General features: G+C 50.7%; 1 protein-coding gene across 1 annotated transcript; it reads right to left on the reverse strand.

Moving 5' to 3' along the window:
- Nucleotides 1-1,263: 1,263 nt before the first annotated feature.
- Nucleotides 1,264-25,566, reverse strand: INTS14 (integrator complex subunit 14). Its single transcript, XM_060259903.1, has 11 exons — nt 25,291-25,566; nt 20,638-20,745; nt 18,355-18,507; nt 16,453-16,571; nt 13,801-13,943; nt 11,721-11,813; nt 10,853-10,997; nt 9,760-9,893; nt 6,884-7,002; nt 4,452-4,517; nt 1,264-1,632 (listed from the first exon to the last, which is right to left on the reverse strand). The coding sequence occupies exons 1-11, from the start codon at nt 25,510-25,512 to the stop codon at nt 1,381-1,383; spliced, it is 1,554 nt and encodes a 517-aa protein (XP_060115886.1). The 5' UTR covers nt 25,513-25,566; the 3' UTR covers nt 1,264-1,380.
- Between the last annotated feature and the right edge of the window lie 748 nt (nt 25,567-26,314).

The following is a 26,314-nucleotide window of genomic DNA, read 5'->3' on the forward strand; positions in this document are numbered from 1 at the left end:
CACTCCGAAAAGTCTCAGAGCGGCTCACAATCTCCTTTACCTCCCCCCCCCCCCACCACAAAAGACACCCTGTGAGGTAGATGAAGATATTGGATTTATATCCCGCCCTCCACTCCGAAGAATCTCAGAGCAGCTCACAATCTCCTTTCACTCCCCCCCCCCCACAACAGACACCCTGTGAGGTAGATGAAGAAATTGGATTTATATCCTGCCCTCCACTCCGAAGAGTCTCAGAGCGGCTCACAATCTCCTTTGCCTTCCTCCCCCACAACAGATACCCTGTGAGGTAGATGAAGATATTGGATATATATCCCGCCCTCCACTCCGAAGAGTCTCAGAGCGGCTCACAATTTCCTTTGCCTTCCTTCCCCACAACAGATACCCTGTGAGGTAGATGAAGATATTGGATTTATATCCCGCCCTCCACTCCGAAGAGTCTCAGAGCGGCTCACAATCTCCTTTGCCTTCCTCCCCCACAACAGACACCTGTGAGGTAGATGAAGATATTGGATTTATATCCCGCCCTCCACTCCGAAGAGTCTCAGAGCAGCTCACAGTTTCCTTTCCCTTCCTCCCCCACAACAGATACCCTGTGAGGTAGATGAAGATGTTGCATTTATATCCCGCCCTCCACTCCGAAGAGTCTCAGAGCGGCTCACAATCTCCTTTCCCTTCCTCCCCCACAACAGACACCCTGTGAGGTGGGTGGGGCTGGAGAGGGATCTCATGGCAGCAGCCCTTTCAAGGACAACCTCTGCGAGAGCTCTGGCTGACCCAAGGCCATGCTAGCAGCTGCAAGCGGAGGAGCAGGGAATCAAACCCAGTTCTCCCAGATAAAAGAGCCATGGCTGACCAGAGGCCATTCCAGCAGGTGCAAGTGGAGGAGTGGGGAATCAAACGCGGTTCTCCCAGATAAGAGAGCTCTGGCTGACCCAAGGCCATTCCAGCAGCTGCAAGTGAAGGAGTGGGGAATCAAACCTGGTTCTCCCAGAAAAGAGCTACGGCTGACCCAAGGCCATTTCAGCAGGTGCAAGCGGAGGAGTGGGGAATCAAACTCGGTTCTCCCACATAAGAGTGCACGCACTTAACCACTACACCAAACTGGCTCTCTTGAATGGAGCTCACAGTCCCAGGCCCTCAAACTGCACAGATGGCAGAGAATCACTCCATCTCCAAGGAGCACCTGTTCCTCCAGTAAGAGCTTAAAAGACTGGCTTGTAGCAGGCACGGACGGTTGCCTCTGAGGCGAAAGAAAGGACGGAATACAAAAGACACATTTAATACTAAAACAGAAGTCTACCCTCAATGTTCAGGGACAGGAGCACAGAGAAGAGACAGACCCCCCAACGCAGTTAGGGGGCTGGCCAGAGCTTTTGGGCCTCACAGCCGGTCTGTCCCGCTGCTGGAGAAGTCCGTCTGCAGAGGAGTGATGTTGTGGTCAAAAGTCGCGTAGTTGGAGGTGCCGGTGCTGGCCAGTTTCAGTTGCTGGGCCGCGTGGGTCAGCTGGAAAGCGGCGTCCGGGTGGGCCGTGTCCGGCAGGAGGGTGCACTCCCTTTCGAGGATATCCGCCACTCCCTTTAGGAGGTCCAGAAACCCAAAGGCCAGGGCAGCCTTTCGCAAGCGGTTCAGTTCCTGGGGAGACAATGAAGAGGGGCGTGATATCGCAGCCTCTGCAAAAGAGGGCCCGGTAGGGGGAGGGATCAGACCGAAGCAGGGAAAATCCCCAAACCATCAAAATCAGGCTGGCCCCCAAACCTTCCCTTTCCCTGGCTACTTCTCAATGCCTGAGAGAATAAGAGACTGGAGGTATACCCTGCTTTTCACTTGGAGTTTCAGAGTGGCTTACAATCTTCCCTTCCTCTCCCCATCCTGTGAGGTAGGTGGGGGTTGAGAAAGCTGTTTCGAGAACTGATCTTGAGAGAACAGCTCTAAGAGAACTGTGACTGACCCAAGGTCAGCCAGCTAGGTGGAAGAAGAGTGGGGAATCAAACCCCGTTCTCCAGATTAGAGTCCCCACTGCTTAACCACTGCGCCACCCCAACCACCACTTAACCAATACGCCAAACTGCAAGTTGCATTAACTTAGTTAGATATTTTAAGAACATAAGAGAAGCCCTGTTGGATCAGGCCAACGGCCCATCCAGACCAACACTCTGTGTCACAGAAGAACATAAGAGAAGCCCTGGTGGATCAGGCCAGTGGCCCCTCCAGTCCAACACTCTGTGTCACATAAGAGAAGCCATGTTGGATCAGGCCAGTGGCCCCTCCAGTCCAACACTCTGAGTCACATAAGAACATAAGAGAAGCCATGTTGGATCAGGCCAGTGGCCCCTCCAGTCCAACACTCTGAGTCACATAAGAACATAAGAGAAGCCATGTTGGATCAGGCCAGTGGCCCCTCCAGTCCAACACTCTGTGTCACATAAGAACATAAGAGAAGCCCTGGTGGATCAGGCCAGTGGCCCCTCCAGTCCAACACTCTGTGTCACATAAGAACATAAGAGAAGCCATGTTGGATCAGGCCAGTGGCCCCTCCAGTCCAACACTCTGAGTCACATAAGAACATAAGAGAAGCCATGTTGGATCAGGCCAGTGGCCCCTCCAGTCCAACACTCTGTGTCACATAAGAACATAAGAGAAGCCATGTTGGATCAGGCCAGTGGCCCCTCCAGTCCAACACTCTGAGTCACATAAGAACATAAGAGAAGCCATGTTGGATCAGGCCAATGGCCCCTCCAGTCCAACACTCTGTGTCACAGAAGAACATAAGAGAAGCCATGTTGGATCAGGCCAGTGGCCCCTCCAGTCCAACACTCTGTGTCACATAAGAGAAGCCATGTTGGATCAGGCCAACGACCCATCCAGACCAACACTCTGTGTCACAGAAGAACATAAGAGAAGCCCTGTTGGATCAGGCCAGTGGCCCCTCCAGTCCAACACTCTGTGTCACAGAAGAACATAAGAGAAGCCATGTTGGATCAGGCCAGTGGCCCCTCCAGTCCAACACTCTGTGTCACATAAGAGAAGCCATGTTGGATCAGGCCAACGGCCCATCCAGACCAACACTCTGTGTCACAGAAGAACATGAGAGAAGCCCTGTTGGATCAGGCCAGTGGCCCCTCCAGTCCAACACTCTGTGTCACAGAAGAACATAAGAGAAGCCATGTTGGATCAGGCCAGTGGCCCCTCCAGTCCAACACTCTGTGTCACATAAGAGAAGCCATGTTGGATCAGGCCAACGGTCCATCCAGACCAACACTCTGTGTCACAGAAGAACATAAGAGAAGCCCTGTTGGATCAGGCCAGTGGCCCCTCCAGTCCAACACTCTGTGTCACAGAAGAACATAAGAGAAGCCATGTTGGATCAGGCCAGTGGCCCCTCCAGTCCAACACTCTGTGTCACATAAGAGAAGCCATGTTGGATCAGGCCAACGGCCCATCCAGACCAACACTCTGTGTCACAGAAGAACATAAGAGAAGCCCTGTTGGATCAGGCCAGTGGCCCCTCCAGTCCAACACTCTGTGTCACAGAAGAACATAAGAGAAGCCCTGTTGGATCAGGCCAACGGCCCATCCAAACCATCCTTGTGTTTACCCCTGCCAATTTCTATCGTTTTTATTAGGACTGTATGTGCGTTGTGTGACTTTATACTCTTGTATGTTTGTCTTTATTTAATAATAAGCCTTTTTATATTATGAACATATGAAGCTGCCTTATAATGAATCAGACCCCCCTGGGTCCATCAAAGTCAGTATTGTCTTCTCAGACTGGCAGCGGCTCTCCAGGGTCTCAAGCTGAGGTTTTCCACACCTATTTGCCTGGACCCTTTTTAGTTGGAGATGCCAGGGATTGAACCTGGGACCTTCTGCTTCCCAAGCAGATGCTCTGCCACTGAGCCACCGTCCCTCCCCAATATATAATATAATATGATATTATATTGTCTCGTTATTGGGTAAATTCCAAAGCAGACACCTTCTGTATAAATAGGTTTTTGATCTCGCTAAAAGGCAGGTTGCCCTCCACTCTAAATCCCCCAAAAATCCTATTTTTAGGGCAGTTTGCTTAACAATTCTGAATAAAACTTAGTTGGTCTTAAAGCTGGCATTTGTCTACTGCTTTGTTCTATACTTTTTGGGTGTAACTCTGCCATTTAATAAATACTACCTCTCAAGGAGACAGATCCAGGTGAGTGGTCCCACTGGTCTGTCTACAGCAGGAGAAAAGATCAAGAATCCAATAGCACCTTCGAGACCAAAATTGTGGCAGGGAATGAGCTTTCATGAGCCGCTGCTCTGATTTTTGTGAGCACTGACTCACAGAAACGTCTAGCTTGCTCCCGCATTTTTGTTAGTCTTTCAGTCACTCCTGGACTCTTGCTCTTTTCTACTGTCTCAAGGAGGTGATGCCCGCTAGCAGTTTGGGAGGGATATGGGAGGCAGTTGTGCCTCACCTTGTAGAAGGTCTGAGTCTTTTCAGGGAGTTTCCGTGCATTCCTGAGGATCTTCTGTACGTCCGTCTACAAAGAAAGGGAGAGAAAAAACTTTATGAATCATCGGCACTTAAAACTGCCCTCCTGATTAGTGGATGAAGAAATGAGTGTCTTTCCAAACTTCTACACTGCATCATTTTAGGGTGTTTTTTTTTAAACCCTATGAGGTGTTAATTACATAGGCCTTAAACGCCTAAATTCTGGGGGGCTTAATATTTAAGAACAGACACTTTCTCTCATCCCCCCCACAATTCACACAGCTTCCGAAAAAAAAAGCTCCCTAGCTACTGCGGTAACTGGTGACATTCACACCACTAAGAAGAAATGCTTGTAGCCGGCTAGGGTATGTGGCAAAATCAGAGCAAAATCATATGGATAAAATAAGGAGGGCGATCATGGCACGACTCAGTTCTTGACAGCTCCAGGCTGCACAAAACATAAGAGAAGCCCTGTTGGATCAGGCCAGTGGCTCAACCAGTCCAAATCTCTGTGTCACATAAGAACGCAAGAGAAGCCATGTTGGATCAGGCCAGTGGCCCATCCAGTCCAACACTCTGTGTCACATAAGAACATAAGAGAAGCCATGTTGGATCAGGCCAATGGCCCATCCAGTCCAATACTCTGTGTCACATAAGAACGTAAGAGAAGCCATGTTGGATCAGGCCAATGGCCCATCCAGTCCAACACTCTGAGTCACATAAGAACATAAGAGAAGCTATGTTGGATCAGGCCAATGGCCCATCCAGTCCAACACTCAGTGTCACATAAGAACATAAGAGAAGCCCTGTTGGATCAGGCCAGTGGCCCATCCAGTCCAACACTCTGTGTCGCATAAGAACATAAGAGAAGCTATGTTGGATCAGGCCAATGGCCCATCCAGTCCAACACTCTGTGTCACATAAGAACATAAGAGAAGCCCTGTTGGATCAGGCCAGTGGCCCATCCAGTCCAACACTCTGTGTCACATAAGAACATAAGAGAAGCCATGTTGGATCAGGCCAATGGCCCATCCAGTCCAAACCTCTGTGTCACATAAGAACATAAGAGAAGCCATGTTGGATCAGGCCAATGGCCCATCCAGTCCAAACCTCTGTGTCACATAAGAACATAAGAGAAGCTATATTGGATCAGGCCAATGGCTCATCCAGTCCAAACCTCTGTGTCACATAAGAACATAAGAGAAGCCATGTTGGATCAGGCCAATGGCCCATCCAGTCCAACTCTTTGTGTCACATAAGAACATAAGAGAAGCCATATTGGATCAGGTCAATGGCTCATCCAGTCCAATTCTCTGGTCACATAAGAACATAAGAGAAGCCATGTTAGAGCAGGCCAATGGCCCCTCCAGTCCAACACTCTGTGTCACATAAGAACATAAGAGAAGCCCTGTTGGATCAGGCCAATGGCCCATCCAGTCCAGCACTCTGTGTCACACATAAGAACATAAGAGAAGCCATGTTGGATCAGGCCAATGGCCCATCCAGTCCAACACTCTGTGTCACGTAAGAACATAAGAGAAGCCAAGTTGGATCAGGCCAATGGCCCATCCAGTCCAACTCTCTGTATCACATAAGAACATAAGAGAAGCCATGTTGGATCAGGCCAATGGCTCATCCAGTCCAAACCTCTGTGTCACATAAGAACATAAGAGAAGCCATGTTGGATCAGGCCAATGGCCCATCCAGTCAACACTCTGTGTCACACAGTGGCCAAGAATACCAGGGGCCACCAGGAGGTCCACCAGTGGGGCCAGGACACTGGAAGCCCTCCCGCTGTGGCCCCTCCCAAGCACCAAGAATACAGCATCACTGCCCCAGACATAAGAACATAAGAGAAGCCATGTTGGATCAGGCCAATGGCCCATCCAGTCCAAGATTGTGTCACACAGTGGCCCAAAAAACAGGTGCCATTAGGAGGTCCACCAGTGGGGCTAGAAGCCCTTCCACTGTGCCCCCCCCCCAAGCACCAAGAATACAAAGCATCACTGCCCCAGACAGAGAGTTCCAACAATAAGCTATGGCTAATAGCCACTGGTGGACCTCTGCTCCACATGCTTATCCAATCCCCTCTTGAAGCTGTCTCTGCTTGTAGCTGCCACCCCCTCCTGCGGCAGTGTATTCCATGTGTCAATCACCCTTTGGATGAAAAAGTACTTCCTTTTATCTGTTCTAACCCAGCTGATCCGCAATCTTCCCCCAAAGGCACATGAGCCCGGAAGGGGATGGGCCAGTGAAGCGCCAATCATTCCAGGAAGTGGATCTTTTTCTCCTCCACTGGGCCTTGGAGAAATGTCAGAGGAAGCTCATGTTTCCCCAGAACAGAGCTGTGACTCCAGTTCCTCGAAGAGGACCCTGCTTGGAAGGCCACGGTCCATCCCCCACTTTCAGACTCACCTGGAGGCCGTTGGGTTTAATCCACACGGTGACGTTCTGGGCGTAACTGCGCTTGTTCTTGGGCTGCAAGGGGAAGGGGCTCTTATTGTCATCCTCGCCGTATGGGTTCTCTTTGGCATCTGAAAAACAAACACACCTTTCAAGAGGTAGGTCTAGCTACGGAACAGCAGCAATAATGTTTTATTTTTAAAAGAAAGTAAATGCACACCATGAAAGTCCAAATTAAGAACGTAAGAAGAGCCCTGCTGGATCAGATCAACAGTCCAACATCCTGTCTCACCCAGGGGCCAACCAGCTCCTCTGGACAAATAACAACAGGGCAGAGAGGTTGAGGCCTTCCCCTGAGAAGAACATCAGAAGAGCCCTTCTGGGTCAGACCAGGTAGGGTCCATCTAGTCCAGCATCCTGCCTCACACAGTGGCCGACCAGTTCCTCTGAGGGCCAGCAACAGGGTAGAGAGGCTGAGGCCTTCATTAGAACATCAGAAGAGCCCTGCTGGATCAGACCAGGGAGGGTCCATCTAGTCCAGCATCCTGCCTCACACAGTGGCCACCCAGTTCCTCTGAGGGCCAGCAACAGGGTAGAGAGGCTGAGGCCTTCATTAGAACATCAGAAGAGCCCTGCTGGATCAGACCAGTGAGGGTCCATCTAGTCCAGCCTCCTGTCTCACACAGTGGCCAGCCAGTTCCTCTGAGGGCCAACAACAGGCCAGAGAGGCTAAGGCCTTCCCCCGATGTTGCCTCTGGCTCTGGGATTCACAGACTGACTGCCTCTGACCATGGAGGATCCTTTCAGTCACCACGGCTAGTAGCCACCAATAGATCTCTCCTTCATGAATCTTTATACTCGCCTTCTAAAGCTATCTGTGCCTGTGACCATCCCGACATCCTTCGGCAGCAAACTCCACATTTTAAACACACTCTTTGTAAAGAATTTTCTTTGTCCTGAACCTCCTGCCCATCAGCGTCACTGGGTGCCCTCCAGTTCTCGCGCCACCCCGTGCATAATTAATTCTGTATGCCAAGGAGGTGCTCTCCCAATTAACCATTTAATCTCCTCCCCCTCCAAAGTCTAGAGAGAAGAAGAAGATGATGTTGGATCCCACCCTCCACTCTGATCAGAGACTCAGAGCGGCTCACAATCTCCTTTACCTTCCTCCCCTAAAATAGACATTCTGTGAGGTAGGTGGGGCTGAGAGGGCTCTCACAGCAGCTGCCCTTTCAAGGACAACTCCTGCAAGAGCTATGGCTGACCCAAAGCCATTCCAGCAGCTGCAAGTGGAGGAGTGGGGAATCAAACCCGGTTCTCCCAGATAAGAGAGCTATGGCTGACCCAAGACCATTCCAGCAGGTGCAAGTGGAGGAGTGCGGAAATCACACCCGGTTCTCCCAGATGAGAGAGCTCTGGCTGACCCAAGGCCATTCCAGCAGCCGCAAGTGGAGGAGTGGGGAATCCAACCCGGTTCTCCCAGATAAGAGAGCTCTGGCTGACCCAAAGCCATTCCAGCAGCTGCAAGTGGAGGAGTGGGGAATCAAACCCGGTTCTCCCAGATAAGAGAGCTATGGCTGACCCAAGGCCATTCCAGCAGCTGCAAGTGGAGGAGTGGGGAAATCACACCCGGTTCTCCCAGATGAGAGAGCTCTGGCTGACCCAAGGCCATTCCAGCAGCTGCAAGTGGAGGAGTGGGGAATCAAACCCTGTTCTCCCAGATAAGAGTTCGTGCACTTCACCGCTACGCCAAACTGGCCCTCTGATATGGGAAGGAAACAAATGCATGCCAGCATAAAAATACAGAAGGAGAGGAGGAAGAAGAAGAAGATGATGACTGCAGGTTTATACCCCACCTTTCTCTCTGCATTAGACTCAGAGCGACTTAAAAAAACAAAGGTAGTCCCCTGTGCAAGCACCAGTTTTTTCCGACTCCGGGGTGACATTGCTTTCACGTTTTCACAGCAGACTTTTCGGGGTGGTTTGCCATTGCCATTCCCGTGGTGCAGAGTGTTAAAGCTGCAGTACTATAGCCCTAAGCTCTGCTCACAACCTGAGTTCGATCCCCGGCAGAAGTTGGGTTTTCGGGTATCCGGCTCGAGGTTGACTCAGCCTTCCCTCCATCCGAGGTCGGTCAAATGAGGACCCAGCTTGCTGGGGGGAAAGTGTAGATGACTGGGGAAGACAATGGCAAACCACCCCGTAAAAAGTCTGCTGTGAAAGCAACGTCACCCCAGAGTCGGAAACGACTGATGCTTGCACAGGGGACGTTTCCTTTCTTTGCCACTGCCTTCCCCAGTCATCTACACTTCCCCCCCCAGCAAGCTGGGTGCTCATTTTACCGACCTTGAAAGGATGGAAGGCTGAGTCAACCTTGAGCCGGCTATCTGAACCCAGCTTCCACTGGGATCAAACTCAGGTCGTGAGCAGAGAGTTCAGACTGCAGTACTGCAGCTTTACCGCTCTGCGCCATGGGGCTTGCAATCTCTATATCTTCTCACTCCACAAAAAACACCTTGTGAGGTGGGTGGGGCTGAGAGAGTTCTTATAGTAGCTGCCCTTTCAAAGACAACTCTTGGAAAAGCTATGGCTGACCCAAGGCCATTCCAGCAGCTGCAAGTGGAGGAGTGGGGAATCGAACCCGGTTCTCCCAGATAAGAGTCCGCTCACTTAACCACTATGGCTGACCCAAGGCCATTCCAGCAGCTGCAAGTGGAGGAGTGGGGAATCGAACCCGGTTCTCCCAGATAAGAGTCCGCTCACTTAACCACTATGGCTGACCCAAGGCCATTCCAGCAGCTGCAAGTGGAGGAGTGGGGAATCGAACCTGGTTCTCCCAGATAAGAGTCTGCACACTTAACCACTATACCGAGCCACTGAGCTACTACCTGAGATGGGGCCCAGCTGGGACATCTTGCCCAGCCAAGGGAGAGGCTCAGCGCCCGGTTCATAGAGAGACATCATCAGGTTTGACTTCTTCTTGCTGTCGGCTTGGGAATACAGCATCCCGTACCATTCTGGCCTAAAAGCAAAAGCAAAGCATCAGCAAGGAGAACAGACAGTCCAGCACCTGGCAGGTGAACAGCTAGTTCTTGTTGGGCTCCTTTTGCATCAATGGATGCTTTCCCTGAAGGTAGAATCACTAGAACCTGGGAATCACCTCCTCTCTCGGGAAGGGTTAAAATGTTTCCTCCTGCCCAGTGTTCCCTCTAAGCTGAGTTAGTGTGAGGTAGGTCACAGTTTTTTAGCCTCCAGTTCACACATTTTTGTCTTCGCACAGGAAGGATGGCCCCTGAGCAAACGAATTGATGCAGCAGCTCACCACTTTAATGCCAATAATTCACAAAGAATAATTTTTGCTGACAAGACTCCACAGCTTAGAGGGACTACTGCTCCTGACTTGTGAAAATCTCCAGAACTGAGAAGGGGTCTTTCTCCCAGAGGTCTCTGGAGTCCTATTTCCTGAAACAGCAGGGCTTTTTTTGCAGCAGGAACTCCTTTGCAAATAAGGCCACACTTCCCTGATGTAGCCAATCCTCCTGGAGCTTACAGCAGGCCCTGTAAGAAGAGCCCTGTAACCTCTGGGAGGATTGGCTACATCAGGGGTGTGTGGCCTAATATGCAAAGGAGCTCTTGCTAGAATTCCATCCCTGGGCCACACACCCCTGATGTAGCCAATCCTCCTGCAGCTTACAGCAGGCCCTGTAAGAAGAGCCCTGTAACCTCTGGGAGGATCGGCTACAGCAGGGGTGTGTGGTCTAATATGCAAAAGAGCTCCTGCTAAAAAAAAAAAAAAAAGCCCTGGAAGGGACCATTTCTCAGTGGACATCCACTTCAAGAACACTCATGCATAAGTCCAGTTTCTTTCTATACAGGAAGTAAACGTCTGAGTCTGGTGAACCCAAACGTTCAGGCCCGAATACGACAAAGCCATTCCACCCGCCTGCCCCGAGACCCCCACTCTGAGCGTCACATCCATACCCTAACTGGACAATGGCCACCATGCCCTCCACTTTCAAGCTGCCGTGCAAGAGCACACAGAAGTTGGGGATCTTGCCCGCAATCTGATTGGCCGAATTCTCGTCTTCTGCATCATCGGCGATCCCTGGACCCACTTCGTCGCCTTCTGGGAGGGATGATAAGAAAGCATCAGAAGAGGAAGACCACACATTTACACACCCTTCTCTCTGAATCAGAGTCTCAGAGCGACTCACAATCTCCTTTATCTTCCACCCCCCCAACAGACACCCTGTGAGGTAGATGAAGATATTGGATTTATATCCCGCCCTCCACTCTGAAGAGTCTCAGAGCGGCTCACAATCCCCTCTCCCTTCCTCCCCAACAACAGACACCCTGTGAGGTGGGTGGGGCTGAGAGGGCTCTCACAGCAGCTGCCCTTTCAAGGACAACCTCTGCCAGAGCTATGGCTGACACAAGGCCATTCCAGCAGCTGCAAGTGGAGGAGTGGTGAATCAAACCTGGTTCTCCCAGATAAGAGAGCTCTGGCTGACCCAAGGCCATTCCAGCAGCTGCAAGTGGAGGAATGGGGAATCAAACCCGGTTCTCCCAGATAAGAGAGCTCTGGCTGACCCAAGGCCATTCCAGCAGCTGCAAGTGGAGGAGTGGGGAATCAAACCCGGTTCTCCCGGATAAGAGAGCTATGGCTGACCCAAGGCCATTTCAGCAGGTGCAAGTGGAGGAGTGGGGAATCAAACCCGGTTCTCCCAGAAAAGAGTCCGCGCACTTCACCACTACGCCAAACTGGCTCTCTGTAGCCCACATGTAACATGTCTGTAGCCCAACCAGGTTCTGCCACTTCTGGGGGAGGGGGCAGAGCACAGGAACTCACCTTTGTTGAGGGCAATGGGCAGCACCAGATGTCGAGATAAGACGGGGGGGCTGGAAATGTCTGCGATGTCTATGAATCCAACTATCTCCAAGTCTAGAAAGAAAAGCAGCCACTTTAACCGATATCAGATTTCAGAAACACTTGGTAAGAGTATGGTTTGTGTTCTGTTTAAGAACATATCGGAACATAAGAGAAGCCCTGTTGGATCAGGCCAGTGGCCCCTCCAGTCCAACACTTTGCGTCGCAGAAGAACATAAGAGAAGCCATGTTGGATCAGGCCAGTGGCCCCTCCAGTCCAACACTAGGTGTCACACAGTGGCCTAAAAACCCAAGTGTCATCAGGAGGTGCACCAGTGGGGCAAAGACACTAGAAGCCCTCCCACTGTGCCTCCCCAAGCAACAAGAATACAGAGCATCACTTCCCAGGACAGAGAGTTCCCTCTATACCTTGTGGCTAATAACCACTGAAGGACGACTGCTCTATATGTTTATCCAGTCCCCTTTCAAAGCCCTCTATGCCTGTAGCTCCCACCACCTCTTGTGGCAGTGTATCCCACCGTTTGACAAATGCGCCCGATCCAACCCCAAAGTAGTGCAGACTCAATGCAGTTACCCCAACCTGTGAACTGTACTTCTGCTAGGGCCCCATGGCAACAACGCATAGTACACGTCTGACTAAGTTATACCAAATCAGACCCTTTTGTCTATCAGTCAGTCCTGACTCCTTTTGATTGAGAGCAGATCTCCAGGATCTCAGGTGGAGGTCCTTCGTTCGTGTCACCTTTCAGCTGGCGACACCAGCGAGAGAAACTGGGATCTTTCTGCATGTACGGCAGATGCTCAATCAGAGAACCATGGGAAAGGAAAGGTCCCCTGTGCAAGCACCAGTCGTTTCCGACTCTGGGGTGACGTTGCTTTCACAACGTTTTCACGGCAGACTTTTTACAGGGTGGTTTGCCATTGCCTTCCCCAGTCGTCTACGCTTTCCCCCCAGCAAGCTGGGTATTCATTTTACCGACATTGGAAGGCTGAGTCAACCTCGAGCTGGTTACCTGAACCAGCTGCTGCTGGGATTGAACTCAGGTCATGAGCAGAGCTTAGGACTGCAGTACTGCAGCTTTAACACTCTGCGCCACCGGGCTCTCTACGACACTCGGAAAGCCACAGACCCTCCCTAAATTCCTGCTACTGAATCAGACCCCGAGTCCATCAAGGGCACAATTCCCTACTCAGACTAGCAGCAGGCCTCAGGCTGAGATCCTTCCCATCCCCTCCTGCCTGGTCCTTTCCACTGGAGACGCTGCAGGGGATCGAACCTGGGACCTTCTGCATACCAAGCAGAGGCTCTGCCACTGAGCCGCTTCCAAATGTAAAAAAAGACCCTTTCACTTCCTGATGAGCCACTGCCCTGCAGAACTGATCATACAGACCCGAAAAAACACAAAGCTGCCTTATGCTGAATTAAACCATCAGTCCATCAAGATCTGTTCTGTCTACTCAGGCAAGTCTCGGGTCTTTCTCCTGCCTGGTCCTTTTAACTGGAGGTGCCGAGGATTGAACCTCTGCGTGCCAAACAGGTGCTCCACCACTGAGCCAGAAACCTTGGTTTATCGAAGTCAGTATTATCCATCAAGATCAGCTTTGACTACTCAGACTGGCGGCAGCTCTCCAGGGTCTGACCCAGAGGTCTTTCCCATCTCCTGCTGCCTGGTCCTTTTAGCTGGAGATGCCGGGGATCGAACCCGGAGCCTTCTGCATGCTGAGCGAAGGCTTTACCAGTGAGCCATGCCCCCCCCCCCCCGCAAGGTGAAAGCTGGCAATGTCTTTACTCAGACGCCATTCCTGTATTTTTGGCATGGCACTGCAGCCATTCCCATCACACCCTTTGCGGAATGCATAATCCCTACCATGCAAGGAGGGCTCCATGCTGTTCTCTTTTGCTTTCTCAGGTTAACAGCTGACATTGACCCTACACTGGTCATCCGCAGCACAGAAGGGGGAGAGGGAGGGACAGGTAGAAACTCTTCCCCGGTCTGTGAACCTTTCCTCACCTGGCAACAATAACCAGAATTACAACTACCTGTATTAATGGATTTCGGGATTGGATCGATCTCTTCGTCAATCACAAAAGGCTCCGGCCGGGGGAACACTTGCACGTCCGAAGACAAATGACCGCATTTCAGAACTGCATGGAACGGTGTGTAAGCCACATCTATAAGTTTTCTGGAACAAGAGAAGAAGAAGATGATGATTATATTGGATTTATATCCTAGCCTACACTCTGAATCTCAGAGTCTCAGAGTAGCTCACAATCTCCTTTACCTTCTCCCCACCCCCCACAACAGACAACCTGTGAGGGGGGCGCTGAGAGAGCTCTCTCAGAAGTTGCCCTTTCAAAGACAACTCCTACGAGAGCTATGGCTGACCCAATGCCATTCCAGCAGCTGCAAGTGGAGGAGTGGGGAATCCAACCCAGTTCTCCCAGATAAGAGAGCTATGGCTGACCCAAGGCCATTCCAGCAGCTGCAAGTGGAGGAGTGGGGAATCCAACCCGGTTCTCCCAGATAAGAGAGCTCTGGCTGACCCAAGGCCATTCCAGCAGCTGCAAGTGGAGGAGTGGGGAATCCAACCCGGTTCTCCCAGATAAGAGAGCTCTGGCTGACCCAAGGCCATTCCAGCAGCTGCAAGTGGAGGAGTGGGGAATCCAACCCTGTTCTCCCAGATTAGAGAGCTATGGCTGACTCAAGGCCATTCCAGCAGCTGCAAGTGGAGGAGTGGGGAATCAAACCCGGTTCTCCCAGATAAGAGAGCTCTGGCTGACCCAAGGCCATTCCAGCAGCTGCAAGTGGAGGAGTAGGGAATCCAACCCAATTCTCCCAGATAAGAAAGCTCTGGCTGACCCAAGGCCATTCCAGCAGCTGCAAGTGGAGGAGTGGGGAATCAAACCCGGTTCTCTCAGATAAGAGAGCTCTGGCTGACCCAAGGCCATTCCAGCAGCTGCAAGTGGAGGAGTGGGGAATCAAACCTGGTTCTCTCAGATAAGAGAGCTCTGGCTGACCCAAGGCCATTCCAGCAGCTGCAAGTGGAGGAGGGGGGAATCAAACCCGGTTCTCCCGGATAAGAGAGCTCTGGCTGACCCAAGGCCATTCCAGCAGCTGCAAGTGGAGGAGTGGGGAATCAAACCTGGTTCTCCCAGATAAGAGAGCTCTGGCTGACCCAAGGCCATTCCAGCAGCTGCAAGTGGAGGAGTGGGGAATCAAACCTGGTTCTCCCAGATAAGAGAGCTATGGCTGACCCAAGGCCATTCCAGCAGCTGCAAGTGGAGGAGTGGGGAATCAAACCCGGTTCTCCCAGATAAGAGAGCTCTGGCTGACCCAAGGCCATTCCAGCAGCTGCAAGTGGAGGAGTGGGGAATCAAACCTGGTTCTCCCAGATAAGAGTCCATGCACTTAACCACTACACCAAACTGGCTCTCAAGAGAGTTTACCCACAGAAGAGTAGGAGTTAGTCACCACAGCAAATTCTGAGATAACTATACTAAATTAAAGTTCATTTCAGGACATTTTTTGTAGCAGGAACTCCTTTGATCAGTCTTCCATTAATCTGTCTAATTCCTTTCTAAAGCTGTTTAACTACAGAAGGACACAAAAAGGGGGTAGTGTAATAGAGAAACCAATTTAGGAGGTAGCACAGGTGAGGTTTTCTTGCTATTCACACACAATATTAGAACAAAAAGATGTCAGCACCAGTGTTCCCTCTAAGCTGAGTTAGTGTGAGCTATCTCACAGACGTTTAGCCTCCAGCTCACACATTTTTCTCTTAGCTCCGGATGGATGGCCCCAAAACACACTCATTTATGCGGGAGCTCACAATTTTAATTCCAGTGGCTCACAAAGTAGAATTTTGTTCACAAAACTCCGCAGCTTATAGGGAACACTGGTTAACACCCAGTCAGTGAGAGCCAGATTGGTGTAGTGGTTAAGTACATGGACTCTTAGATGGGAGAACTGGGTTTGATTCCCCACTCCTCCACTTGCAGCTGCTGGAATGGCCTTGGGTCAGCCATAGCTCTGGTAGAGGTTGTCCTTGAATAGGCAGCTGCTGTGAGAGCCCTCTCAGCCCCACCCACCTCACAGGGTGTCTGTTGTGGGGGGAGAAGATATAGGAGATTGTAAGCCGCTTGAGTCTCTGTCCTTGAAAGGGCAGCTGTTGGGAGAGCCCTCTCAGCCCCACCCACCTCACAGGGTGTCTGTTGTGGGGGGAGAAGATATAAGAGATTGTAAGCCGCTTGAGTCTCTGTCCTTGAAAGGGCAGCTGTTGGGAGAGCCCTCTCAGCCCCACCCACCTCACAGGGTGTCTGTTGTGGGGGGAGAAGATATAGGAGATTGTAAACCACTCTGAGTCTCTGTCCTTGAAAGGGCAGCTGCTGGGAGAGCCCTCTCAGCCCCACCCACCTCACAGGGTGTCTGTTGTGGGGGGAGAAGATGTAGGAGATTGTAGGCCACTCTGAGACTCTGTCCTTGAAAGGGCAGCTGTTGGGAGAGCCCTCTCAGCCCCACCCACCTCACAGGGTGTCTGTTGTGGGGGGAGAAGATGTAGGAGATTGTAAGCCGCTCTGAGTCTCTGATTCAGGGAGAAGGGTGGGGTATAAATCTGCAATTCTTCTTCATGCAGGACTCAAGGTGTGTCAAAGATGCTCTCGTATGGTTTGGCCAGCAGCAGACCCACTCACCCGAACATGGACTGTACGTTCTTCAAGCACAGGGGTCCATCGATAGTGAAGATCTGCCCTTCCCCGTTGTTCAAGTCTATCAGGCGTTCAAGACAGTCTAAGGAATCTGAGCTCTGCAGCTTTAAGAGACAGAAAGCTTCACTTCAAGCGCAGAAGGAGAAGAGATCGAAACACGTACGCAGGAAACTTGGTTTTGCTGCAGGAGATGTTAAACGGTGTTTTGAGAAACAGAGTCCAGGGACACCTCTAAGCCTCCCAAAGTGTTATTCTGGGTATGAACGCGCACAAAAAGTTCATCCCTGGAATAAACCTTGTGGGTTTTAAAGGTGTCCCTGGACTCAAACTTACTTCTGCTGCTTCAGACCAACAGAAGAAGACATTGCTGGGCACACAAAAGCTTATCCCCAGAATAAAACTTGGTTTGATCTTGAAGATGGTTGCATGCATTCAGACTTTGCTCTGCTGCTTCAGACCAACACAGCTACTCCTCTGCCCCTATGTATGTTTAATGCTCGCAACACTCGAGCAGCCGTGCTTGCTTCTGGTGAGCTACAGCCCTTCCAGGAGCCCTCAAGGGAGACTCATCTCCTCCAGGTTGGCCATGCAGATGACATACAACTTGGATGGGAAATGCATGAAGAAGCAGTTCTCTTTCTCCCGGTTCAGAGTCACTAAGGAGTCCAACCAGCATAAGGACATAAGGGAAGCCATGTTGGATCAGGCCAATGGCCCATCCAGTCCAACACTCTGTGTCACACAGTGGCCAAAAAAATCCTGGTGCCATCAGGAGGTCCACCAGTGGAGCCAGGATACTAGAAGCCCTCCCATTGTGCCCCTCCCAAGCACCAAGAATACAGAGCATCACTGCCCCAGACATAAGAACATAAGAGAAGCCATGTTGGATCAGACCAATGGCCCATCCAGTCCAACACTCTATGTCACACAGTAGCCAAAAACACCAGGTGCCATCAGGAGGTTCATCAGCAGGTCCAGGACACTAGAAGCCCTCCCACTGTGCCCTTTCCCAAGCACCAAGAATGCAGAGCATCACTTGCCCCAGACATAAGAGAAGCCATGTTGAATCAGGCCAATGGCTTATCCAGTCCAACACTCTGTGTCACACAGTGGCCAAAAAACCCCTGGTGCCATCAGGAGGTCCATCAGCGGGGCCAGGACATTAGAAGCCCTCCCACTGTGCCCCCACAAGAACCAAGAATACAGAGCATCACTGCCCCAGACATAAGAACATAAGAGAAGCCATGTTGGATCAGGCCAATGGCCCATCCAATCCAAGACTCTGTGTCACACAGTGGCCAAAAAAATCCTGGTGCCATCAGGAGGTCCACCAGTGGGGCCAGGATACTAGCAGCCCCCCATTGTGCCACCCAAGCACCAAGAATACAGAGCATCACTGCCCCAGACATAAGAACATAAGAGAAGCCATGTTGGATCAGGCCAATGGCCCATCCAGTCCAACACTCTGTGTCACACAGTGGCCAAAAACACCAGGTGCCATCAGGAGGTTCATCAGCAGGTCCAGGACACTAGAAGCCCTCCCACTGTGCCCTTTCCCAAGCACCAAGAATGCAGAGCATCACTTGCCCCAGACATAAGAGAAGCCATGTTGAATCAGGCCAATGGCTTATCCAGTCCAACACTCTGTCACACGGTGACCAAAACCTAGGGGCCATCAAGAGGTCCACCAGTGGAGCCAGAACTCCAGAAGCCCTCCTCCTGTGCCCCCCAAGGACCAAGATGACAGAGCATCCATGCCCCAGACAGTGTGTTCCATCTCTCCCTTGTGACTAAGAGCCACTCCTGGACCTCTGCTCCAGATGTACACAGCCCAGCTTGCTCTTAGTGTAGCTGCAGTCCTTCTACGAGCCCTCAAGGGAGACTCACCTCCTCCAAGTTGGCCATGCACATGACGTATAACTTGGACGGGAAAGGGAACGGCAGGGGGAAGCGATTCTCCTTCTGCTGGTTGAGAGTCGCCAAGGAGTGGCGGAGAGAGCCCTTGCCGATGCCTAAGCTGCCGTCGGTGACCAGTACAACCTTGCAAAAGCCAAACACAAAGAGAAAGGGCTTACCCTCCAGAAATTATCGCCTCCTGCAAAGCCTCTCCGGGGTCTTTTTAGAAGACCTGGGTTCAAACCCCTGTACAGGCAGCGATACCCCGTAAAGCCAAGTTGGCACCGATTGCATTTGCTCAGCCTCAGTTTTCCTGTCTCAGAAATGGAAATAACCAGAGGTGGGATTCTAGCAGGAGCTCCTTTGCACATTAGGCCGCACCCCCCTGATGTAGCCAATCCTCCAAGAGCTTACAAGGCTCTTTTCTGTAAGCTCTTGGAGGACTGGCTATATCAGGGGTGTGTGGCCTAATATGCAAAGGAGTTCCTGCTACAAAAAAGGCCCTGCATTGTGCTGACCTTTCTAAGACTTGGATTCCAACACTGCTGAGAATCCCACATGGTGATACCAGCCAGGGGTGGGATTCTAGCAGGAGCTCCTTTGCACATTAGGCCGCACCCCTCTGATGTAGCCAATCCTCCAAGAGCTTACAAGGCTTTTTTTTTGTAAGCTCTTGGAGGATTGGCTACATCAGGGGTGTGTGGCCTAATAGGCAAAGGAGCTCCAGCTAGAATTTAACCCCTGGGAATAACAGCAACCTAATTCTCAAATTTTGTTGCGAAGGTTGGCTGATGCAAGAACACAGGACTTCTTCCGCAGTTCTCTGGGGCCATTCCAAACCCACATCTACCCTTTAAGCCTTTCTTCTGCTAACATGTTCATTGTGGAAATGTTCTAAAAACACATTAATTTGATCTGTTTAAAAACGTCTACCCTGCCTAGCGAATTTGCACCCAATTGGTTCAAATCCAACACACTCAAAATACGGACAGCCCTTTGTATAAAGGAAAACCTTTTAATACTCCTCAGGATGTAAATATTATATAAACAAGACTATTTTTCAGGCCTTTTGAAATTAAATACAACAAAGGCTCCGTGGGTTTTTATCCTTCTGACAGTTATGTAGAAAGAATACAGCGAGCAGACACTCCCAGACCAAAACCAGGCTCCAGAGATGTAGTCGCTCTGTTGAAGATGTGAAGCTGTTCTGTTCTGTATGCTTTGAAACAGAATCATCAGTCATGGAACTCCAGAAAATTTTAAAGGCCGCACATCTGAGGGCTAGCATGATGCAGCAGTTAAGAAGATATTGGATTTATATCCTGCACTATACTCTGAATCTCAGAGCAGCTCACAATCTCTTTTATCTCCCCCCCCCCACACAAACAACAGACACTCTGCGAGGTGGGTGGGGCTGAGAGAGCTCTCACAGCAGCTGCCCTTTCAAGGACAACCTCTGCCAGAGCTACAGCTGACCCAAGGCCATTCCAGCAGCTGCAAGTGGAGGAGTTGGGGAATCAAACCCGGTTCTCCCAGATAAGAGAGCTCTGGCTGACCCAAGGCCATTCCAGCAGTTGCAAGTGGAAGAGGGGGGAATCAAACCCGGTTCTCCCAGATAAGAGAGCTCTGGCTGACCCAAGGCCATTCCAGCAGGTGCAAGTGGAGGAGTGGGGAATCAAACCAGGTTCTCCCAGATAAGAGAGCTCTGGCTGACCCAAGGCCATTCCACCAGTTGCAAGTGGAAGAGGGGGAATCAAACCCGGTTCTCCCAGATAAGAGAGCTCTGGCTGACCCAAGGCCATTCCAGCAGGTGCAAGTGGAGGAGTGGGGAATCAAACCCGGTTCTCCCAGATAAGAGAGCTCTGGCTGACCCAAGGCCATTCCAGCAGCTGCAAGTGGAGGAGTGGGGAATCAAACCCGGTTCTCCCAGATAAGAGAGCTCTGGCTGACCCAAGGCCATTCCAGCAGGTGCAAGTGGAGGAGTGGGGGAATCAAACCGGGTTCTCCCAGATAAGAGTCCGCATTACACCAGTTAACCACTACACCAAACTGTCAAGAGTGTCAGACTAGAATCGAGGAGACCCAAGTTCGAATCCCCCACTCTGACACAGAATTTCAGGGAGTGACCTTTGGCCAGGTGCACATACATTCAACCTAGAAGGTTATTGTGAGGATAAAACAGAGGAGAGAACAACGTATGCTGCTCTAGGTCCCCATTGGGCTGAAAGGCAGGGCACAGGGACACAGAAGGCAGAATCCCTTCGGAAACCTCACCTGGCAGGGAACAGCCGCCCCCCATTCTTGCTGCACGATGCTGCAAACCCCAACCAGGGCTGCCTCCAAACAGGTCTTGTCATAATCATCCATATTGCTCAGGGCCTCCTGTGAATACAAGTGACAGAAACGTTGGCCTGAGAAAACCACTACGTATGATCTTGCCCACGAGTCCACTGGAATGACGTGAGAGAAATGCCACCAACTGGGCAAAAGCAGGGGGGGGGGATACAATTCTGTGCCTTTCCAGACTGTGCTTCTCCTTCTCCCACCCCAGTCTCCTTCCTTTTTTGTCTCCCTCTCCCCCCAACAATCAGGCTTTCAAAAGGCAGCAACCAGAGTTTGCTCCTTTCAATGCAATGACTGCGTCTACCTGCCAAGGGCTTTAATAAAACACAAATAAGAGAAGCCATGTTGGATCAGGCCAATGGCCCATCCAGTCCAACATTATGTGTCACATAAGAGAAGCCCTGTTGGATCAGGCCAATGGCCCATCCAGTCCAGCACTCTGTGTCACATAAGAACATAAGAGAAGCCCTGTTGGATCAGGCCAATGGCCCATCCAGTCCAGCACTCTGTGTCACATAAGAACATAAGAGAAGCCCTGTTGGATCAGGCCAATGGCCCATCCAGTCCAGCACTCTGTGTCACATAAGAACATAAGAGAAGCCATGTTGGATCAGGCCAATGACCCATCCAAGTTTATTTCTCCTACAATTCTCTGGTTTTTTAAATTTTGGGGGTGGGGGGTGGGAGGGGTGCTAGTGGGCAGCTCGCCTAGGGCATCAAAAACCCTAACACTGGCCCTGAGTGGTAGTATAAGAACATAAGGGAAGCCATGTTGGATCAGGCCAATGGCCCATCCATTCCAACACTCTGTGTCATCTCTCGGCTTGGCTTCGCGAACGAAGATTTAAGAAGGGTGCAATAGTCCACGTTTGCTGCAGGCTCGCTGGTGGCTGACAAGACCAATGTGGGACAGGCAGGTCCGGCCACAGCGGCTGCAGGGAAAAGTCTGATTTAGGGTTGGTCCTGTAGCAGTGCGATTCTTCCTCAATCTCCTTTTGTCCTCAAGACCAGCTATGCGCGTGTTCTCAAAGGAAGAGACAGCCTGGTGGATGGTGTGCCTCCATGCTTTGCGATCTGAGGCTAAGTCAGACCACTGGTGATGGTTGATGTGACAGGTGCTAAGGGATTTCTTCAAGGAGTCCTTGTACCTCTTCTTTGGTGCCCCTCTATTTCGATGGCCGGTGGAGAGTTCGCCATACAGGGCAATCTTGGGAAGGCGGTGGTTTTCCATCCTAGAAATATGCCCTGCCCAGCGCAGCTGCGTCTTCAACAGCAGTGCCTCGATGCTGGTAACCTCTGCCCGCTTGAGGACTTCAGTGTTGGTCACAAAGTCACTCCAGTGGATGTTGAGGATGGTGCGAAGGCAGCGCTGATGAAAGCGCTCAAGGAGTCGCAGGTGATGACGGTATAAAACCCACGATTCGGAGCCATAGATGAGGGTTGTCATCACAACCGCTTTGTAAACATTGATCTTTGTGCCTTTTTTCAGATGCTTGTTGCTCCACACTCTTTTGTGCAGTCGGCCAAATGCACGGTTTGCCTTTGCCAGCCTGTTGTCAATCTCCTTGTCGATCTTGGCATCTGAGGAGATGATGCACCCCAGGTAGCTGAACTGCTGGACTGTCTTCAGAACTGATTCACCCACAGTGATGCAGGGAGGGTGATAATCTTCCTGGGGTGCAGGCTGGTGGAGAACTTCTGTCTTCTTCAGACTAACTTCTAGGCCGAATAGCTTGGCAGCCTCTGCAAAGCAGGACGTCATATGCTGCAGAGCTGATACCGAGTGGGAGACGAGTGCAGCATCATCAGCAAACAGTAGCTCTCGGATGAGTTTTTCCATTGTCTTGGAGTGTGCCTTTAGTCGCCTCAGGTTGAACAGGCTGCCATCGGTGCGATAGCGGATGTAGACACCATCGTCCTCATCTAGATCTACTGCGGCTCTTTGAAGCATCATGCTAAAGAAGATCGTAAAGAGAGTTGGCGCGAGAACGCAGCCTTGCTTTACACCTGTGCCTATTGGGAAGGGCTCCGAGAGGTCGTTGCAGTGTCTGACTTGGCCTCGCTGGTCTTCGTGTAGCTGGATGATCATGCTGAGGAACCTTGGGGGACATCCTAAACGTTCCAAGATTTGCCACAGGCCTTTCCTGCTAACGGTATCGAAAGCTTTGGTAAGGTCGACAAAAGTCACATACAGACCCTTGTTCTGTTCCCTGCATTTCTCTTGGAGCTGCCTGAGAACAAATACCATGTCGGTGGTGCTCCTGTTAGCTCTGAAGCCGCACTGGCTCTCTGGGAGGAGTTCTTCTGCAATGGTGGGCACCAGTCTGTTCAGGAGTATTCTGGCAAGGATTTTGCCTGCGATGGAGAGCAGGGTTATCCCCCGGTAGTTGGAGCAGTCTGACTTTTCCCCTTTGTTCTTGTATAGGGTGATGATGATTGCATCGCGAAAGTCCTGTGGTAATTTGCCTTGTTCCCAGCAGGTGACAAGTACTTTGTGAAGTGAGCTATGTAGTACTGTGCCCCCATGCTTCCAGATCTCTGGTGGAATTCCATCAACTCCTGCTGCCTTGCCACTTTTCAGTTGCTTGATGGCTTTAACAGTCTCTTCTAGGGTGGGGATCTCATCCAACTCTGTTTTCACCGGTTGAAGTGGGGTGAGGTGGATTGCTGAATCTTGAACTACGCGGTTGGCACTGAAGAGAACCTGAAAATACTCTGACCACCGGTTCAGTATGGATGCCTTGTCTGTGAGGAGCACTTGGCCGTCTGCACTATGCAAGGGACTCTGAGCCTGATATGATGGACCATATACTGCCTTCAGGGCTTCGTAGAACCCTCTTAAATCACCAGTGTCTGCACACAGCTGGGTTCTCTCTGCAAGCTTGGTCCACCACTCGTTCTGAATGTCTCGAAGCTTGCGCTGGAGGTTGCTACATGCAGCGCGAAAGGTTGCTTTTTTCCCAGGACAGGAGGGCTGAGCAAGATGTGCTTGGTAGGCAGATCTCTTTTTTGCCAGTAATTCTTGGATCTCTTGATTGTTCTCATCAAACCAGTCCTTGTTCTTCCTTGTGGAGAACCCGAGGACTTCTTCAGAGATCTGCAGGACGGTAGTTTTTAGGTGTTCCCAGAGTGCTTCTGGAGAAGGGTCTGTGGGGCAACTGAGGTCCTCAATTCTTGACTGGAGTTTTGCCTGGAAGGCAGCTTTAACTTCGGCTGACTGGAGACTGCCAACCTGAAACTTCCTCCGAGGGATACCTCCTCTCCTGGGTGTGGGTTTAAAGTGAAGACGGAGATTGCAGCGTACAAGACGATGATCCGTATGACATTCCACACTGGGCATTACTCGGGTGTGTAAGACATCTCGAAGGTCTGTCTGGCGCACCAGAATGTAGTCGATAAGGTGCCAGTGCTTGGACCGTGGGTGCATCCAGGTTGTCTTCAGACTGTTCTTCTGCTGGAAGATAGTGTTGGTGATGGTGAGCTGGTGCTCCATGCAGAATTCTAGCAGGAGGCGCCCGTTGTCATTGCAGTTGCCAATGCCGTGTTTGCCAAGTACTCCTTTCCAGGCTTCCGAGTCTTTACCTACTCTGGCATTGAAGTCGCCAAGGATGATCACCTTGTCCTCTGTAGGGGTCTTCCGTACGAGGTTGCGTAGATCAGCATAGAACTTGTTCTTTTCTGCAGGATCTGCTTGAAGGGTTTCTGTGTCATACAGTGGCCAAAAAAACCCCAAGTGCCATCAGGAGGTTCACAAGTGGCGCTAGAAGCCTGGACTTTAATTTGGTACCTGTTATCAGCTGCTGGGACTTTGTGCGCGCAGCTTTGGAGGCAAGAGAAAGTACCGGAGAGGTGGGAGTGGACCGTGGGGGTTTTGTCGTGGTGTGAAGTGGACAGATTGACCGGAACACTAAGAGACTATGATCTAGAGATATTCAAAAGGGAGTGGAGAAAATTTAAAGGATATATGGAGAAAACTTGGAAAGTAAAGAAATATTGGACAATTTTTTAGTTGTAAGAATATATATATGGAACTTTGTGCAGTCAGAAGTGCCTTTAGTATGGATTTGAACTTATAACCTCGGGGAAGTCAACATTGGAGGGAGGGGGGATGGAAATGTCATATGGGTTAATGTGAAAAAAGAAAAAAAAATTAAGAAATAGAAAAGCTTTGTAACCATATGCTACCAATAAATTGTTTAAAACAAAACAAGTGGCGCTAGAAGCCCTTCCACTTTGCACCCCCCAAGCACCAAGAATATAGAGCATCACTGCCCCAGACAGTTCCAACAATAAGCTATGGCTAATAGCCACTGATGGACTTCTGCTCCAAATTTTTATCCTATCCCCTCTTGAAGCTGGCTATGCTTGTAGCTGCCACCACCTCCTGTGGCAGTGAATTCCACACGTTAATCACTACTTGGATGAAGAAGGACTCCCTTTGATCCGTTCTAACCCGACTGCTCAGCCCACTCACCCAGTCTCGACAGATCCCTTTGGAGTGCCTCACAATCTTCTTTGGTTCTCACCACCCTGAACAATTTAGTGTCATATGCAAACTTCACTTCACAGAGCTGGCATTCTCACCTGGAGGGTATTGTAGTCTCTCGTGAAGGGCACTATGAGCTCCCAGAGGGAGGAAAACACAATTAAGGCCGTGAATTCCAGTTTGTAGTTGGTAGCCATGTGCTCAAACAGCATGGTCAGGCCGTGGGCAGCGAGATGTTTTCGCTGATATTCCTCGGAACCCTCGACGGAGACTGGCCGGGTCATGGAGAGGGACACGTCCATCACCACCACAGTCGGCATGGTGGGCCCTTCTTTGTTGCGCGTGTGTGTCAAATGCCAAAAAGAAAACTGCTGCAAAGGAGAAAAGAAAAGTGTTGTGTTTTAGAGAGCCGGTTTGGTGTAGTGGTTAAGTGTGCGGACTCTTGTCTGGGAGAACTGGGTTTGATTCCCCACTCCTCCACTTGCAGCTGCTGGAACGGCCTTGGGTCAGCCAGAGCTCTAAGTGTGCAGACTCTTTTTTTTAAATTTTATTAGACTTCCTTAAGAGCTGTTCTCACCATTCAAGCTAGAAAAGCTCTGAGAGGCAGAGACTGTGCCCCAGAAGTTAACCTTTTACAAAAATCTGCACACTCTACTGCCAAACGATGTTGTTTACAGGGCTTATTACCACCACCACCCCTGCCTTCTAAGGTCCCAAATTAACATTAAAGGAGTCCCTAATCATTTCATATCAATTTAAGGCTACATGTTCCCTAAATTCATGGTCATCAGCTCCTGATGCCCCCTCAGGCTATTAAAGGGGGAAAAGAGGAGTGAGGGAAAATTGCACTAGTAAGGCTCACAACTGAACTCTTGAGTGACCCAAGGACAGTTTCTGGAGTTTCTGTACGTCCTGGCTAAACACAGCTTCAAGGATGAAGAGCTAGGGAAAATGAAGGAAGAAGTGTGCAGACTCTTATCTGGGAGAACCGGGTTTGAACCGGAGGGAAAGGGGAATCTGATGGAAGAGGGCAAACTAGAGGAGGATGACTCAAAAAAAAGTGACATCAAGGAAGAAATACAACAGCTCGTGCAGCGGGGGGGATGGGGGGGACAGGGAGGC

Source organism: Heteronotia binoei, chromosome 19 (assembly GCF_032191835.1).
Source record: "Heteronotia binoei isolate CCM8104 ecotype False Entrance Well chromosome 19, APGP_CSIRO_Hbin_v1, whole genome shotgun sequence".
Classification (NCBI taxonomy): Eukaryota; Metazoa; Chordata; class Lepidosauria; order Squamata; family Gekkonidae; genus Heteronotia; species Heteronotia binoei.

Excerpts from the sequence above, each read along its gene's own strand:
- INTS14 (XM_060259903.1), bottom strand. The coding sequence starts at position 25,512 with ATGCCGACTGTGGTGGTGATGGACGTGTCCCTCTCCATGACCCGGCCA. Across the intron at positions 11,814-13,800 it reads CCCGAAATCCATTAATACAG|ACTTGGAGATAGTTGGATTC; the intron begins GTAGTTGTAATT and ends TTTTCTTTCTAG. Across the intron at positions 9,894-10,852 it reads GTGGCCATTGTCCAGTTAGG|GCCAGAATGGTACGGGATGC; the intron begins GTATGGATGTGA and ends TTTTGCTTTTAG.